At 37.0% G+C, this 19692-nt stretch overlaps 1 protein-coding gene across 1 annotated transcript; it reads left to right on the top strand.

Annotated features, from left to right (window-relative positions):
• The first annotated feature begins 645 nt into the window (after window positions 1-645).
• On the top strand, window positions 646-11970 carry ASPGA1 (N-terminal nucleophile aminohydrolases (Ntn hydrolases) superfamily protein). Its single transcript, XM_059598523.2, has 4 exons — window positions 646-969; window positions 7015-7248; window positions 10599-10685; window positions 11026-11970. Exons 1-4 carry the CDS (start codon window positions 808-810, stop codon window positions 11506-11508), a joined length of 966 nt encoding a protein of 321 aa, XP_059454506.2. The 5' UTR covers window positions 646-807; the 3' UTR covers window positions 11509-11970.
• Window positions 11971-19692: the final 7722 nt, after the last annotated feature.

Raw genomic sequence — 19692 nt, forward strand, 5'->3', positions numbered from 1 at the left:
CAATTCTTACTTGGAGGCCAGCTGCATTAATGGGAAGTGCTATTGGCACTTTGTAGATAGAGATTTGCACTAATTTTTTATTTTTTAAAGTATTTTTATTGTTTAAGTTGTTAACAATATGGACAATAAACGTGAGAGATAGACTCTATAGAATTTGATTAGCCAATCTGGACAAGTAGTTAGGCGTCGGAATCCACACTTTGTAGTGGAGGTGTGATTAGACATTTGATTAATTAGCCAACTTCACATGTTAAAAATATCTTCTTTTTTCATCATTTGTTTATTTATTTTTAATGCAAAACCTCCAAGAATTGTTCTCTCAATAATTAGCATTTGAAATTTAGTAAAAATTAGTATAATGAAGAAACAGACTTTATTTTAGATTCTATAGTAAATTACTAGTGTTGAAAGTATATACCTTTTTTTTTTTTTTTTTTTTTTTTAAGTAGTACTCAAATTTATAATATATCTTCATGCAGTATTTTTTTTTTTTTTTTTTAATTTTTTAATTTTTTTTTTTTCTAATTAAGTGGGGAAGAAGTATTACAGGGGATTTATGCAGTAATTAATAGTAGTATATAGTGATAATACAATTTTATCCAAAGTGCGAAGTGTAATAGTTGAGAGAGACGTCGATTTCTATTTGTAGTGATCTAAGCATTCTTGTCTTTTTACATCCTCAGACATCGACTCCTTTCTTTTCTTTTTTTCCTAATTAGACATTTACTCCTTTCAATATAAGGAGAGGAGCGCACTGCCTGAGACACCCACCTAATCGGCTAATCCCAATCAGAGAGAGGTCGGGAAATGGGTTGGGCCATAGCTCTACAAGGCGGCGCCGGCGATATCCCGCGCACACTTCCGGCAGAAAGCCGCGAGACTCGTGAAGCCGCCCTGCGCCAGTTCCTAGCAATCGGCGTCGATGCTCTGAAAGCCAAAAAGAGTCCCCTCGATGTCGTCGAGCTTGTGGTACGTAAGCCAATAAATACAACTTGTATGTGTTTTATGTCTACCTGTGTCTGGCATTGATTTGTCGCTTTCATCTTTTGATCAGGGAGATGTTTGGTGTTCATAAGAAAGTTGTTTTTGATTAACAAATAAAATATTGCATTTTTTTTTTTTTAACTTATCTTTGGAAGTTTTCTAGCACTACAATTAGGGATGGAGCTCTCAACCAATAACTGGGAAATTGCCTATAAAAAATAGCTAAAATTCTAGCCATTGAATTTCATCCAATAATTTATACACGGTCACATGTCCATTTAATTAAAAAATATTAAAATAATATTTAAGTTTTAAAAAGAAAATATAAAACAAAAAAATAAAAAAATTATAAAAAAAAGTATGGGGTGGCCGAAGCCACTCCCAAGTGCCAGTTGGGGGTGGTCGGAGCCACCCCATCGCCCTAGGGGGTGGTTCGGCCACCCCCAACAGATCCTTGGGGTGGCCGAACTAGAGCCCTAGAGGGTGGTTCGGCCACCCCTTAGGGCCAAACCAAGAAAAGAAAAAATTTGGGTTTAGCCCTAGGGGGTGGCTCCGGCCACCCCCATGGCCATAGGGGGTGGTTTGGCCACCCCCTAGGGCCTTAGGGGGTGGCTCCCAACCGGCCATTGGGGGTGGCCGAAGCCACCCGCATGTCTCAGATGGGGTGGCCGGCCACCCCATACTTTTTTTAAAATTTTTTATTTTTTTATTTTATATTTTCTTTTTAAAACTTAAATAATATTTTAGTATTTTTAATTAAAAGGACATGTGGCAAATTATAGACCATTTGATGAAATTCAATGGCTAAGATTTCAGTCATTTTTGATGGGCAATTCCCCGGCCATTGTTGGGGATTCCAATCCCTACAATTAGCTATCTAGAAATTAGAAAATTGTTTTTGAATCCCGGTGGTCCTCTTTTATTTTTATTTTATTTTGGGTACCTACCTTCTATTATATGTGCAAAGCACTTCTTGACTTCTTCACACTGACTATCATTGAGGCTGACAAAATATTTAGAAAGTGCACTTCTCTTATAAAGTTTATAAAGAAATGGTATGTAAGAGCATTAATAACAGAGACACTTTTAAAAAAATTAAACATTAAACTTTTTAGAGCATTCTCAATGAAGAAGTTAAATTGTAGTTTTATTTAAAATGGCTAATTAGATTTGTTAAAAACTCTCACATTGGATTAGCAACAAAAAAAAAAAAAAAATGCAATATAAATATTTTATTAGAATAGCCAAAAAAAAAAAATGCTACATGTAGTGGCACTTTTCTCAAGAGCCATGTCATTTTTTTATTGTTTCTTTTACTTGTTTTTTTTCTTATTCCAAAATTTTCTCTTGCTATTTCTCTTCTACATCACTCTTTTTCAGTTTTTCCAAAATTTTTTCCTATTATTTCTCTCTCCACATCTTTTTTTTAGACTATGACTCAACTTTTTTTTTTTTCCTAAAAGTTGAAAAATAAGATATTTAGGAAAAACACAATCCTTATAAAATAAAAATAAAAAAAATAAAAATATTTAAATGATATAGATAAAAATATAGATAATCGGATGTAGGAGACATTTAAAAATTTATTAGTTGAACTAGATAAAGTGAGTTTTGAGGAATTATTTTACATAAAAATTTGGCTCCTACATTAGGAATGCTCTTAGACCTTTATCTGCTTTAGTTAAATATTATTTTTATTTTTATTAGTTTTAGGGAAATTGTATATAAAATCCTTAGGTAAACGCGCCTTTTTTAAAAACTCCCTGGGTTTTTTTTTTCGAAAATTTACTCCCTGGGTTAATGGAAATGACAATAAAATCCATGCCGTCAAAAAATTTTAACAGCCGTTAGTCAAATTCAAAACGCACCGTTTCACCTTATTAAAATATTAATTTTTTTTAATTTAATTTTAAAATTAATTTAAATTCCAGAGAGATCGTAAAAATTTCCCAGAATTTCCCAGATCTAGATTGGAGGAAGGCGGTGCTGGATCATTGGGTGGAGGAGGTAAAGATGCAGTTGGTGGAATGGCTCGAGGGGGAGGTGGGGATGCCACCGGAGGTGTAAGGGATGCTTGCGGAGGAGAGCCTCCTAGTGGTGGTGGCAGCGAAGATAAAACTGGAGGGGGTGATCTGGCAAAGGGGCAGATGGTGGGGGTCATGCTGGTAGCGATGGCGGTGGTGAAGTTGATGGTGGTTGGCGGAGAAGGTGGCAGTGAGGTTGAAGGTGGTGTTAATACCGGTGGGGGTGAAGCTGGCGGGGATGGAGGAGGAGCAGCAGGGGCTGGCGGTGGAGGAGACTGAGGAGCTAGAGTTGAAGGGGTTGAAGGGGATGAAGGCGCTGGGGTGTCAGTAGTCTGAGTAGGCGTAGTTGAAGAATTCGACGGAGCAGGGGAAGAAGGTGGTGGTGGTGAGGTGACAGAGGAAGTTGGTAAATTCGCACAGGAGAGGAGGGAGGGGTTGTGGAGTCCATCTTCCTATGGATCTTTCCTAACAACGACAATGCACTACTACAGTTCCATTGTCATATTTGAATGATTAGAGTAATCACAAACATCCAAACCTCCAATTTTTCCTCAAAACAATACATAATTACAGAGCACAATCCAATGCCAAAAAAGGTCTTCCTCAAACCAAACAAAGTAAAAAACACTCAAATTTTCTCAGTATTGACAACCCCAGAAAAAACGCAATTCCATCAAACCAAGCGCTACCAATCTACCAGAATCCCTTTTTTAGATGTGCAATTTTGATGTAATTCCCTTTCTGAGAAGGGCTATTGAAATTGGGCTCCTGAGTCTTGTGTATGAGAATCCAACATCTTAAGGGACAATGTTATGCATGCCTCTGCTAATGTGTTTTAGCCGTCTTAAACAAGTTGGAATCTTTTGACGCCTGTGGAATTTTTTTAAACCTTTCTGATGCTTGCTGTAATTCTCCTTGAAGGCAAGAGGGAAACAATGATCAGATTGACTTGGGTAAACGTTAGCTTGGCTCTGAGGGAAACAACCAGATTCTCCAAACGTTGACATCTGACAAGCTGAAAAAATCCCATATACCAGAAATAAAAAGAAAAAAAAAAAGACTAAGCAAAACCCATTCAGAAAATCCTTCTACCAACAAAACCAAGAGCAAGAAACCAAAAACTTTGAGCAATGATCAGATCGACAACAGTCTCCTTTTCTCCCTTTGGTAATTGCAGTAGAGACCCTGAAATTGTAAAGATAAAAGACCATCAAGATATAATAACAAGAACCAGCAGTAAAATTCTCTTTTTCTTGTTCTTCAACTTGAAAAATCAATTTGAAGGCAAGAAGTCACCAACTGGAAATCTAACTGAGAAATCAATTGTTCTCCAACAACTGGAGAAGGCACCACCGAAGCCAAACCACCGTTGATGTTGCCGGAGAGATTCGAGAGCTGGGGTGTGTTCGCCGGGGTTGAGGAAAGAAGTCGTGAGTTGACAAAAGATTAATTTTTTTATTTTTTTATTTTTAGATTTAAATTTTAAAATTAAATTAATAAAAAAAATTAATATTTTAATAAGGTGAAACGGTGCGTTTTGAATTTGACTAACGGCTGTTAAAAATTTTTGACGGCATGGATTTTATTGTCATTTCCATTAACCCAGGGAGTAAATTTTCGAAAAAAAAAACCCAGGGAGTTTTTTAAAAAGGCGCGTTTACCTAAGGATTTTATATACAATTTCCCTTAGTTTTAAACTGATCATAGAAGAGAGAATAAAAAATAAGTTAAAAAAAATTATATAAATTTAATTTTTTTGTCTTTTGGAATGTTGGAAGCATGTTTGACAATAGTTGAATATAGATTTAAAAAAAAGTATGCTAATTTGCCAAATTTTTTAACTAATTTTTTAAAAATCATGTTTTCAAAATACACATTTGTACATTTTAAAGTCGAAAACCAAATAGACCTTTAGGTGAAAATATAAGGAGCCCATTGAAAATGCGCTAAAGACAAAATTAGAGTTAGAACACTTGGGACTCCATCAACCGTCCGTTTTAAAAAAAAAAATATTTTGACATACCCACATAAGGGAAGGGGGAGGAAGAATTCGAACTAGTGATCTTCACTTTATTAGGCATGGTTCACGGCCGATTGAACTACCCCATGAAATCATCACCCATCCTTTGCTCTTTTAAGAAACAACCGGAGATTTTTAGAGAGGAAATAAGTCGGTTATTGGATGAAGGGGATGTGCGCTTTGAGAGGGTCAGATTGAAGGAAAAGGTTAGCCCAATAACGGCCGTTATAACTGGCTTAAGGCCCAGCCCTCGTGGAGGCGACCAGGTGATGGTCTTAAAAGCTAAAAAGGGCCACGGGTTCTTAACCCATCTAAACCCACGCTTAAGTGGGTATTTAAAAAGCGGGCCGGGTCTTCTTCCTTTAGGTTTTACAAGGAATCGGGCGCGGGTTTGGTCTCTCTTATGGCAGGTGTGAGCTCGGGTCATCTCGCTGGCCCTCCGATAGCTCCGCCGCATAACCTTGAAGTTGATGAAGTTCGTCGGAGGGAGACGGAACTGAGATCTCTCCCGCCGGCAGTCCTCCGTCTACGGCGTCTTCCAGGGACACGCTCCAAGCCAGACTTTCGCCGGCGATGAGGCAGAGAAGGCCGTCTTTTGATTTAGGCCCCCTGTTTAATTGAAAATACTAGATTGTTTCATTAATAATGTCTCTAAAGGTTCTATGTCCAAATCTGGCGATAGAAGAGAGTCCCTAATTTAGATGTTGATTATCGGTTGTTGTGGGAGGTACCTTGGTGTATTGGGGGCGATTTTAACGTCACTCATTTCTCTTTTCCCCTCCCATTGGGGTCAAAAATTACTTATAAAAAAAATGGTGGAACTCCTATTATTTTCATGGCTGTCTTAGCTTTGTTTTGGTTCAAAAGTTAAGAGCTATGCTGACCTAAAAACATGGAATGATAGAGAGTTTTGGTAATGTGGAGAAGAACAAAAGGTCCCTTGTTGAGGACATAAAAGGGTTGTATGAGATTGTAGAATAGAGAGCGCTTTATACGGGGGAGAAATTGAGGAAGGATGCGGCTACAAAGTTCTACATTGAGAAATGATTTTTTTACGTTGAGTGAGTGGGTTATAAAGATGTCTATGAGTGTTAAATTCCAGTCAAACTAGACTTTTTAAAGCAATTTTAGGGCGTTCCAATTATAACTTGACTTGTCCTTTTGGAGTGATAGTACATATGATGCTAGTGTTTTTTCTGGTTATTACCAATGTTATCAGAGAAGTGTAGTAAGTGGATGACTATATGACATGAGTCCTGATGAAGACGTTAGGATTTAAGTGGAGGAAATTGTGGCACTCCAAAAAGTTAGTCCCACAATGGAAAATAAATTCTCCACATTGAGTGGTGGATTATAAAGATGTTCATGGGTGTTAATTCTCACATTAGTTCCTTACTAAGTGAGACTAAACTTTACAAATGGTTTTGGGGAGATCCAATTGTAACTTGACTAATTTTTTAGGAGTGATAGAGCATATGTGTCCAGCTCGCTTTCTTTGAGTTATTGCAAATGTGTTTTATTCAATCACGCTTTGAGTAGATCTTTGTTGACGCTCTTCTCAATATCTTTAGTTTTGCAGATTTTTGTGCGCACTTTCCTTATTCTTGATTTTGATGGGTGTTTTCTCTTGTACACATCCTATGTACTTGAGTTGTGCGGTTTGCGCTTTTATTGAATTTGCTTTATATATATATATATATATATATATACTTGGCAATAGAATTATATATATAATTCTATTGCCAAGTACTGCGATGACAAGAATGAAATGTTCTATGATCACTTCAGTAGAAGGTAAAAACCTTTCTCATCTGTCATTTATATTCCCGCCAGGGAAGATTTCTATGTCTTTAAGGAAGCTCATTAAAATGCTGAATCTCTGGCTAAATATGGGTCTTGGTATTTGTTTTGCAGTAGAAGGATTTTGAACTTTCTTCCTGCTTTATTTCACTTTTTGGTGTACATTTGATGATTTGCCTTGTATAGGTTCGTGAACTAGAAAACAATCCACACTTCAATGCGGGTAAGGGATCCGTCTTAACTAGCGAAGGCACGGTTGAAATGGAAGCTTCTATCATGGATGGTAACACCAAAAGATGTGGAGCTGTTTCTGGGCTCACTACTGTCGTTAATCCTATATCTTTAGCACGACTGGTCATGGAGAAAACTCCTCATATATATCTTGCTTTTGATGGAGCAGAAAAATTTGCAAGGGAACAAGTGAGTGAATCTTACTATGAAAAAATGCTAGCCTTGAGCTTTTCTATTATATTCTCCATTTTTCATTTCCAATTGAAGGCAAATGTCTATAATGTTTCTTATTCCGTTGTATTCATGCCTATACATCTTTGTTATTTTTATTTTTTATTTTATTATCCAGAAAACTAATAATTTTTATGGCTAAAGGATAGTACTTCCAAAATTTTAGAATCAATAGTTCTAACATGTGGAATGCGGCCAAGGTATGCTGCCTAGAGGTCAGCATCTCTTTTCTGGTCTTTTTTTGGACAATTGAGTGAGATATGCATTTTAACCGAGTTTCTTGTTTCCAATCATTTTGAGATCCCAATTTTGTTGCTATGCTGTCATTTCCTTGAAACTTTTCAAAAATGAGTTGGAGAAACAAATCAGAAGGTAAAAAAAAAAAAAAAAAACCTGAAAAGTTAAAAGTTTAAGCTTATAGCAAAATATAGAAAATTCTCCCCACTAAGCAAGTATACAGAACAGAGCTAAACCATAATAAATTTGAATTTAAACAAAATCTCAAAGATACAACTCCTAAAAGTTCCCAACTTGTACATAAAATAACAGAATCTCTGACTACAAAGTGATAGAAAAGCATGAGCTTGACAGCTCAGTAAGCAATATGTACATAGTTCACAAATAGGAAGGGCCAAGCTAAGGGTAAGAGCTTTTAATTACAACCAAACATCAAGATTGACTTGGGCTTGTGCCTTCTCCGGTCTCTTCGGTCCAGGCTGTGGGTGTGATTGACCCCGCCTAGGCTTTTGCTGGATTTTCCTTGCGACTTTGTCTTCCTCCTTTGATGTGGGAGAAACTTCTAGGGGAGGTCATTTCGAAGGGCCTGTTGTTTCTCCTGTGGCAGTGCTGCAGGGATCTCTTTTGAGGGGAACACGAATGGTTTTCTGAACCTCACGGCTCAAGTGGATAAGGGACAACATTAGGAGGTTCCAGTTTCCACTCCTAATCTTAAAGGAAGAAGGGAGTTGAAGAACTTAGAGTGCTCTATTAACTTTGATGCTAAGAATCGCGGTTCTAGCCTCGGCAAAAGCAAGCAGGCTGTTGCTGTGATGTAATTGCCTAGGGTTTGCAAGCTGGTTTCTGTTGGGTGTTTGGGGTTTCTTAGTTTCCTTTGTTTTTTCTACTTTTTTGTGTCCTTTTTGTATACTTCCTGTATGCTTAGGGGCGCCTATTCTTTTTATAAAATTTCTCTGATTACCTATCAAATGATTGTTAGAAAATCGAACGCAAAGCATAGACAACAAAGTGATTCCTCTGAAGAATAGAGATGAAACTTAGCAAACATAAGTAGATATATGTGGGTAGTCAAACATATCATGGCCAGGCATGTGGCCCTTGGATTGCATGCACAGTCCCCGTGATTGGACATTACCCTCACTTATTCTTGGCTAGGAAATCACCAATATATTTAAACCCCTGTTGGCAGGCCGAATGATACAGCTAACAAACAGAAACCCATATATTTACACCTTATGGGGAGTGGCAGACTCCATAGGCAACCAAGTTAAATACAAATAATGGTTTCTCAATTATAGCTGAAAATCAATATACTCATTTATAGATATAACATTTAAATTCTACTCAAAATATCGAAACAATTATGTAAGTCGTAGGAATATTTCCAAGTTCCAACATCATCAATCTGTCCCAAAACCTTAGTTATATCACGGAGGAGATTTCTAAGCAAATCAAGCATAGACAAGTGCTTGACCCCTGAAGCATAGACTGATACCATATTAGAATGAGTAGATTTCAAACAGTAATTTATATCAAAATTCTCTTTGAAACGTTAGTTAGCAAACAACCTAGGTCAAATATACTGAATTGAAGTATATCAAATAATTTTAGAATGGCATCAAAACGTATTGCCCAATTAACCGTGGTTTGTAAGCCTTAAATCTAAAATTTGGTCATACCAGCCCTTAAACTCATTTGTTTCTATGTTTTCCAGATCAATTTAACAGCCCTTAAAAGTCATGCAAGGTCTGGGTTTTGACCAAAAACCCATTACCACATTTTGTTGCCAAAAGTGATAGCTAACACTACCAGTTATTATTATACTTCAGTCCTCATCATTACATGTCTTGGCCCTCCACGGCCTAGACCTAGAGGTGTCCTAGGATGTGCATTAACACCTTCTTAGAATGATAAATAACCAGGTTTCCATTATCACTAGATTTTTGCCTCAAACCCTAAGTTCATAAATTGTTCTTATCCATGACTGGGCTAGAATTAGCAATTCAAGGCCTGGACATTAGGGTTAGAAAAACCCTGATTACTGATTCTTATGCATGGCCTGGCTAGAATTAGCATTCTGATTCAAGGCCTGGACTTTAGGTTTTGAAAAACCCTGATTACAGGTTGTTACTAGGGTTCCAAGAACCCAAACAGCCCATCAACCTCAATTAAACCATGACCAATACCAAATTATGGACTACAGTTAGCCTATCCTAAGTTGTCAACATAGCTTTCTGAGGTTTTTGTTATAATCTTGTTCCTGCTGACTTTAAGCTTGGGAAAACCTTCTTTGCCAGCCTTCAAAGTCCCTTCAAAGTCCCTTCCAAGCCTCTTTCAAGGCTCCAATTGTGCCTATATATATATATATATTGATTTACCCACTAGCTAGTTCATTTCTTTCTTCTTTCTTTTTTTTTTTTTTTTTTACCTAATTTATTGACTCCAAATAACAAATATAATTTAATCTTACAAACAGAAAAATAGTTCAAAAGAATTCTGTTTGAACAATTAAAAAAAAATTGGATTGTGAAATGCAGCTTCTTACAATGTATGCTTTTAATACCCATACCTTTACCTGCTGGTGCTACATGTTCCCAAAATGTTTTGTAATTAACTCAGACTTTTAAAGTCTATGCTTCTTCTGTAACTATTATTTAAGCAAGACAAGCTGCGAGGCACATGAAATCACTTTATCAACACTGCTTCTTGCATGTTATCAACATATAGATCAATGTGTAGGGACCCTTTCCAGAATGTGGCCTTATACGTCTCATTTAGAACCTGGTTCTATCCATTTACAGTTTTAAATTCAGAAAAAGAAAACTGGTATCGCTTTGGGTATTTTGTCTTGACTGAAACTGAGCAAGTGATACGTAGAGGTCTGTTTGTTTCATTGATGTTTTTCCTTTCGCTCTCTCTAGTTGTAATAATAATATATATAACAACCACAACAATAGCAATAATCATAATAATAGTAGTATTATTGTTTTTTATAAATAAAAAGTAATATAATCATTTTTTTTTTAATCTTCATCAATTTTTTTGTGACCATGACTTCTCAATTTGTCCAGGGTGTTGAAACTGTAGATTCGAGCCATTTTATAACTCCACAAAACATTGAGAGGCTTCAACAGGCAATAGAAGCCAATGCAGTTCAGGTATTTTCTTCTCTATTTTTTGGTGGAGTAGATGTCAAGTATGGTGAATGTATGCTTGGAGTCAATCTTAACTTTGTGAAATTTTGTTCCTCAATCACTTGCATGGTGCATATGACTACCACTCCAGTTTGCAAGCTGCTAGCTATTCCTTTGTATTGGCAAGGGCCTAAAAACTTTTTAGGACTTTTAAGTACATTGAGCAATCTAACAAATCATTTGAAGTGGGGGGATTGCCCAGATGTCTAATTTTTGCATGTCTTAAACCTGTTTTTCAGCCTTCAGTGTGATTTGAAATGGTTTTTTGACTTTAAGCTGGTAACTTCTTCCATAAATTCTACAGCTTGATTATACTCAACCCATTCAAAAGGATGTGAAGAAAGAAACACCAAATACTGACAGTGATAGCCAAATTGGGACGGTTGGATGTGTGGCTGTTGATAATGATGGGAATTTAGCTGCCGCAACTTCTACTGGTGGATTTGTCAACAAGATGGTTGGCAGGATTGGGGACACGCCGATCATAGGGGCGGGGACATATGCCAATAATCTCGTCGCAGTTTCTGCCACGGGAAAAGGTGAAGCAATAATACGTGGCACTGTCGCAAGAGATGTAGCAGCTCTTATGGAATTCAAGGGTCTTTCTCTCAAGGAGGCTGCAGCTTATGTTGTAGAGGAGAGTGTTCCAAGAGGCAATGTTGGCTTGGTTGCTGTCTCTGCCAAAGGAGAAGTCACAATGGCTTTAAATACAACAGGGATGTATCGAGCTTGTGCCACTGAAGATGGGTATTCGGAGATTGCAATATGGCCTTCTGTGCAGAACTGAGTGCTTTAGGTCTGCTGAGGAAATTGCTTGGGATGTGTTAGGGGTCTAATGGAGTGCAAAGGGAGAAACAAGCAAAGGCTGAGATGATTTCTATTTTCATTAGAATTATGGCAGTAAAGAATAAAGAGATTGTGTGTATCACTAAGTAGTAGTAGTAGTAGTTTTCTTTATGGTTATCAAGTGTGGAGATTATTTATTAGAGAGGATCAAAATAAATAATAAAGAAAAATATTATGGGTACTAATGAATAAGCTCCACATCATTTTAATACCCTTCTTTTGGTTAAATATTTGGTACCCATAACATTTTTCAATTCCAAATTGTGTTAGGAATATTGCATGCACTCTTATCTAATAAGAACTTGTTTATAGAATCCGAGTAGAACCAGAGTTTGTATACTGAATCTATTTAAATTCTGTGGATTTTGTTAAAAGGATTAGTATAGAAGCCCATTTTGAGTTTTGGCTTAAGAGGGTTAATATTCTATTTAATATATTGTTTCGGTTTGGACCTATTCTATTTAATATCTCCAGCAATAATAGGTAAAATACCTAGTGAAAAAGTGCAACTCTCTACTTTAGCTATCATTTTTTCTATTCTCTCTAAAAGATTTTCTATTCTCTTATCTGCTTGCTATAAAATATTATTTTTTGCTTTTTTTTTTTTAATTTTATTTTTTGTATTATTATATTCTATCTTCATGAAAAAGAAAGAATAAACTAAAAAGTAACATTGAGGAACAATAAAATATTTATCAAGTGTGTCACAGTACTTGCTATTTACGGTAGCACTTTATACACTTAACCTAGTCTTTAGCTAATCAGCTGAAAAAGAAGTGGTCAAATTATAGCTAATATTATAGCTAAGTGGTCATAAAATAAAAATTGCTTGTTATATGTCATTTAAGAAACATATGTCAATTTTAGAGGTTGGTTTGTAGAAAATTTCCCCTTACATGTGATTGAAAATTTGATCTCCAGGCTTTTGTGCACCCTTTGTTGGTTAATTTCCTCTATTTAATTGCTACCTTCCTTCTCCTTGAACAAGCATGAAAAAGGTAGGAAGAAACAAAAAACTTCTAATACATGGGTGCGTTGTTTTTCTTTTTCTTTTGGTTTTTGATGACCGTTTATTATACACTATTTTTAAAGAATGTTAGACTTGCAAAATAATTTAGAAGAAAAACTCTTACAAAGTGATGTAGCACAACATGATTGAAAATTAGATGAATTTAAATTTTAAGAAATTCAATCATATTGTGCCACGTCAATTTGTAGAAGTTAAATTTTGTAAGCCTAGCATTTATTTGTTGTGCTTTATTTGTATACAAAGATTTTATTTATTAAATTGTCATACGATTATCATATAACTACATAATCTGGTAATAAAAATTAGTCATTAAATTTTTTTTTTTTTTGTTTTTCAAGTTCTTGTTTATTCAAATATTTATTTTCACTGTTATATTATTCAAATTATATAACAAGTTAAATAACAATCTACTGATCCCAAGAAGTAACTCAATCCGCAGTAAATCACGCCTCATGAAGTGAAAGTCACTAGTTTGAATCACCCATCTCCTTTCTTTGTGTGGACATATAAAATAAATAAATAAATAACAATCTACTAAGTAGCTGTATTCAAGATTTTAAAATTTATCAAAAAAGTTATCAAACTTTTCCAGAGAAAGTCAGGGGCACAAACTCTAATCCGATGGGCCTCCGACCAAAATGATGTGGCTGAATCCCTGTCCCATCTATTACGGCCATTCTCTAGGTGGATCCGTCCAGGTGTTTTCTTTCTTTCATTTCCTTTTGTCATATTTTATCTTGCATAGATAAATAAATAAATTAAGATTTTAAGTTCTCAAAGAGTAGTTAGTTCAATTCGCTGAGATCACATCTAATCTTATAATTAAGTAATAACTAAAATAAAAATTTATATTTTTTATTAATTATTTTAACTAGTATTATTTGAGATGCACTTATGGGCGTAAAATAAAAGTATTTATAACATTTGTGGAGAGAGAAGAAAAAACAAATCCCACGAAAACTTACAAACTGTCAAATCTTTCCTTTCCTTTTATCATTTTTTTTTCCACCGGCCATGGAAGACTGAATTTTTTATCAACTTCCATCAGTTGAGTCGGGCTTGAAAATGAAAGAAGAAAAAAGAAAAAGAAAAAAAAGGGACATCCTAACTTTTAGGAATGCTAATTACTTTAGAAGTATGTGATTATATATATATATATATATATATATATATATATATGGGAAATCATATATAAACTCTTTAGGTCAACACGTTTTTATTAAAAACTTTCTAGGTTTTTTTTTTTGGAAATTTAGTCCTTAGGTTACTCGAAACTACTAGAAAACTCCCTACCGTCAATTTTTGTTCACTGTCGTTAGTCCACTCAAAACTTTCCGTTTTATCTGATTAAAATATTAATTTTTTATTAATTTAATTTAAAAAATTAAATCTTTTAAAAAAAAAAAAATGGAGGCGCCACCCTTGGCCACCCCCCCAAATCCCTATGGGGTGGTCGTAAGCCACCCCCGGGTGGTTTGGGGTGGCCTCTATGGGATGGTCGTAAGCCACCCCAGGGGTGGTTTGCCCACCCCTGGGGTGGCCGCAGGTGGTTTGGGGTGGCCTGCACCCCAAACCACCCATGAGGTGGCTCGAGCCACCCCTTGGGTGGCTTGGGGTGGCTCACGGCCACCCCAAACTCCCAGGGGGGTGGCCGCGAGCCACCCCATGGGTGGAGGGGTGGCCTGCGGGCCACCCCAAACCCCAAATGGGGTGGCCGTGAGCTACCCCAAGGGTGGAGGAGGCCACCCCAAACCCCAAATGGGGTGGCCGCGAGCCACCCCAAGCCACCCATGGGGTGGCTCGAGCCACCCCAGGGGTTGGCAAACCACCCCTGGGGTGGCTCGCGGCCACCCCATTGGGGGTTTGGGGCCACCCCTCCACCCATGGGGTGGCTCGCGACCACCCCCTTGGGGGTTTGGGGTGGCCTGCGGGCCACCCCTCCACCCATGGGGTGGCCGCGAGCCACCCCATGGGTGGAAAGGGGTGCCTCGAGCCACCCCATGGGTGGTTTGGGGTGGCCCGCAGGCCACCCCAAACCACCTGGGGGTGGCCGCAAGCCACCCCATAGGGGTTGGGGGGGTGGCTAGAGGTGGCACCTGGCCACCCCTCCATTTTTTTTTTTTTTAATGATTTAATTTTTTAAATTAAATTAATAAAAAATTAATATTTTAATAAGGTAAAACAAGGAGTTTTGAGTAGCACTAACGACTGTTAAAATTTTTTGACGGTAGGAAGTTTATTGTAGTTTCGATTGACCCAGAGAATCAATTTTCGAAAAAAAACACGTAAAAAGTTTTTAATAAAAGCGTGTTGACCTAAAAAGTTTATATATGATTTCCCATATATATATATATATATATATATATATATGGCAGACACTTGGGGCTGGATGAGTCATTCTCCACTGAAAGAGAAAAAGACAAAAAAGGGACATCCTAACTTTTAGGAATGCTAATTACTTTAGAAGTATGTGACTATATATATATATATGGCAGACACTTGGGGCTGGGATGAATCATTCTCCACTGAAAGAGTGAAAGAGAAAAAGAAAAAAAAAAAAAGGGACATCCTAACTTTTAGGAATGCTAATTACTTTAGAAGTATGTGATTATATATATATATATGTTTTACATACAGTTTTGAGCCCATAATAATTTTACTGGTCACCTATCCGCAAGAGTGTTATGAAATTATTTTTTGGATTCATAAGCAGATTTTTTCGAAGGCTATTCCATGATCAACTTAGGATATGCTTGTTTCGATATAAATGATTTTTGAAAAGTATTTTATGTATTTATTGGTGTTTGGTGTGACGGAAAATAATAATCAACAAAAAAATTTTCAATTTAACCAAAAGAGCTTCTTTAATTTCTGTAAAATTATTTCTCTTTTTTAAAACCGTAAACCATTTACTCTAGGTGTGTTGGGCGATCACATGCAGCATTGTGAAAAAACTTTTCTCAAGAAGGAATCCAAGTCATTTTCTTAAAAAAGATAAGAAAAAAAATTCTTGAGATAGATTTTAAAGATTGAATTATTCTTAGTCCCGGGCCATGGTAGTTTGGTAAAGAATACCGAAATATTGATGTACATGTGCTAAGCCTTTCCCAAGTACAAGAATAATAAATAAAATTAGTGACTCAAGGATAAAGAGGTAGAGAATTAAAGTGACAATGTCTTTAGCTTTAATTCTACTATGGAAGATTTTATGAAAAAATCAAAAGCCAATATTAAGTAAGTTTAAGGAATTAATTGATTTAATAAAAAATATAAATTAGAGTGCAATTACAATTATTTAGTGGAATCAATTGTAATTAAATAGTAATGTAGACCAAAGCGCATGGAAGTTCATGAAGAAGATCAGAGCAGATGTGAGTGTGAAGGGGCTTTAGGGAGACCGTGCTAGCGAGAGGCGTCAAGACAAGATCACAAGCTCCCGCAGAGGAGTTGTTAAAGAAGTCACAGAAACCTCCATTCAATAGCCTGTTCGAACGTGCTAGCTAACGGGGCACTCCAAGGAAGTCACCATAGTAATTCCCGAGGCGTCCATTCACTAGATCGTTCGAACGTGCTAGCAAACGACACATCTTGGAAGTCCTAGTATTAATTCCAAAGACGTCTGTTCGTTAGCCTGTCCGAATGGCCTGCAAACGTAGAATAAATTTATGTTTTATTTCAGTTTTGTTTTATGACCGTCCGAATGAAGGCATGTTCCGTTCGAACAGCCAGCGCAGTTTTGTAAACTGACTTATTTCCTTTTACTACTAGGATTAGGAGTTTTGGGGCCTATAAATACATGTTTATAACTCCAAGAATGCAGCTTTGATATTTTTTGTCAGTTTTCATTAAGAAAGCTCAGAGTTTGAGTTTCTTCTATATTTTGTTCTCAAATCCAATATAAAAGAATTTCTTAAATCCTTGATATACTCAAGGTTTTTAAGAAGGATTGTTTCTTTCTTGTTGTTTATCTTTGTGACTCACGATGTCACGCTGCATCAAATAGTGACTGTTAAAGTCAAGATTATTTTGAGCTCATTTTATTTTCTCTTTGAGTCCCTCACCAAGCTAATATAAATTAACCAGGCAGACTTTTTATCTATTTGGCTTTTTGTTTTGAATTATTAAAACACGGATTAAAAAGAAATAGAACAGAGGATGCAAGAGAGGGAGACAGAGCTTAGGATAAAACCGAGGCCCAACACTAGAGGAGTGGATGCATGGGCGAGAGAGAAATTCCCTGGCCCAATGTGTCAACTATAGAAGAGTGGAGGATAGCATTTTTCCAACTCTAGCCGTCCATGTAATACCTTGACAAAACACCCATTTTAAAAGGTTAAATATTTCTTACTTAAACGGTCAATGTTTCCTTAAAACAAAGCCTTGAACCAAGAGACCTAAACCTTTCCAAATAACCCGAACCCCTTGAGACTTTTAGAAGCAAAAACTCCAAAACCACCCTCACTGGCTAAGCACTTGCTAAGGGACCACACAAGCGCTGGCTCTTGGCCTAGGTGAGAGCAATCGCTCGGGGACCACACAAGCGCTTGCTGACCAGTCATCAACCCAATCGGAAAAACCCAAACGTACGCCTGAACTTTTTTACCCATTGTGTAAATAGTACTTGAGCACTCACTCAATAGTACCCGAGCACTCGCTGCCATTTCTAAAAATCAATTTTAACCCGTTCTCCACTTTTCAGACCCAGAGTACGCCTCCACCCTCTATATAATCCGTACCCTTCAACCCTGAGCCTCCCTAAACATCAGAAATATTAACCCTAGAGTGGGAAGTGATCTTTGAGAGAGAAGGAGGAAGCCTTGATGAAGTCTTGCCATCATCAAGGTAATTTCTAGCTTATTTCTTATTCTTCATGTTTATTGTTATTGCTTTCTTGGTGTTACATATACATTTGTAAAGAATACCTTGGCCAACTCTTGTACCCATTTTTTTACAAAACCAATAATGATTTCGAAAAGCTTTCAATCCACCCTTGTTTTCTTTAAAGTTGCCTATTTGTACCTGGATGTGTCTATTTAGGGCCTAGAAAGAGATGTACCAACCCATAGCTTTAGATAGAAGCCTAAAACATATTTTGAAAATTTCGGACTGAGCCTTAACTCTCTGGCCGAACGCTCACCTAGAGAGCAAGACACATGCCCCTTAGCCCAAATATGTGGTACGAAGGTTTTTAGCAACCCATCTCGTTAGATGGAACCTCGTAGAGTTCTCTACTACTACTTATAATGATGAGTCGTGTTATAGTAGGGATTCGTGATGTCAGGAGACTCAAACAAGCACATGAGGTAAGTAAACAATTACGAACACTTTCCTTAAAAAGTGCGATATGTCAGTTAACTGAGCACGTGTATGATATGAGCATGCCTATATTTTGTACCACTTGATAACTGCTTTAATAACTAGTTGATAAGATGCATTGTATGACATGGTACACCGGTACATGCGGTATAATGGCCACGGGTTTACTATATAGACTTGACTCTATGGTCAAACGGTATGGATGTATTATATGAGCCATAAATCCAATGGTTATTTCTTGATCCGCGCAGCCTTAATGGGCGGGTCACTACAAGACGTACATCATTAGTAGCGAGGCCGAACTCGGTTGAGTTACTAATGTTATGGACGGTAGCGTACAATGGTCGGGGCACCAGCATTGTATTGTAGGTTCCTTAGAACAGCGCCAACCCTACTGAGAATAGGTAATATCTCGGGTAGACCATATATGATAGTTATGACCCATAAAGCATTAGTTTCATGCATTAAAATACTTAGGCAATTGTTGTTGGGAGTACACCTCATTTTATCAACAAAACAATATTTTTAAGGTGTATTAACAGAGACAACACCTCTTTTAAATGTTTACAAAAACTGTATGTTTATTTATGCTTAATAATAACGGGTTCATATCATACTCTATCGTGGGATTTACTTACTAAGTCATTATACTAACACGGTTATTAATCTTATAGGGAGCCTGTTTCTAGAACCCAAGAGTGGTACGGTTACCACTACAGACTTTGCTTAAGAAAGGTCTTCATTATCAGGTTTGCTTTAAATTATTGCTAGTTACTCTGTGTCTTTGTATTGAGGATTATACTTGTACCTGTAATGATTATTAGACTTTTCAGATTTATTTCACCTTCCTATGTATTAACTCTGATAATGCTTAGAGTGGTGGTTTCCCATTTAGCCATCAGTTGGTTAAATTGGGGTAATTGCCAGTAACTCTGCCAGATTGGTCAAGGTCAGTTTTGGGGGCATTACAGTATGGTATCAGAGCAGACGGTCTTGCTGACTGTAATATCTAAGACTATGCTACGATACACTAGGCCTAAACCTTGAAGGACTGGAGCATAGGATAGACCTAGGTTCTCTAATTTGTTGAGGTGCAGGCTAAAATAACAACCTTTTGATTGCTTAGTATAGGATTGAACAGGATCGCCTGCTTTATGTTATAGGCACTTAATCCTACTCTACATTCAAATGCGCGATGGATGCCGACACTGGGCAATTGTTCGAGGGATAGCTATAGTTGTGATTGAAACACTTCCCTAGTGATTTTCGGTCATGTCTCCCTCAATTTCAATTTCAAGTTCCAATTCCATTTTTAAAACGTGGTAGGTACTTCTAACCATTTTAAATTCGAAATTTCTAGTTTTACGATTTTAGGATTTTGGCTAGGATTGAGCATCTAGATGTTTACTTGTTGTGTTAGGATAGTTGTTGTTGTGTTAGAGCTCTTTTCTAGTCCCAAATCACCACATATTCGGATTTGGCGATTTTTGCCCTAAATCCGAAATCCTTGTGTTTCCTTGACCCCACCATGCAATTGATGCATGGGTTGTGACCCAAATGCCCCCATGTTGACTTATGAAAAGAACCCACTAACCCCTTTGGCCAATTTTGGCATACCCAAAACCCTAGCTTTTGAATTTGGGGTTTTTCCCTAAAATCTGAAATTCTTGGTTTTAGTGGTCCCACTATGGCCCCATGACCAATTGAGGCCTAAACCCATTAATCATAGGTCCGATATACACTTTTGATTGATCAGATTTTGGAATTTATGTCCAAATC

This window comes from Corylus avellana, chromosome 7 (genome assembly GCF_965113065.1).
Source record: "Corylus avellana chromosome 7, dhCorAvel1.hap1.2, whole genome shotgun sequence".
Taxonomy (NCBI): domain Eukaryota; kingdom Viridiplantae; phylum Streptophyta; class Magnoliopsida; order Fagales; family Betulaceae; genus Corylus; species Corylus avellana.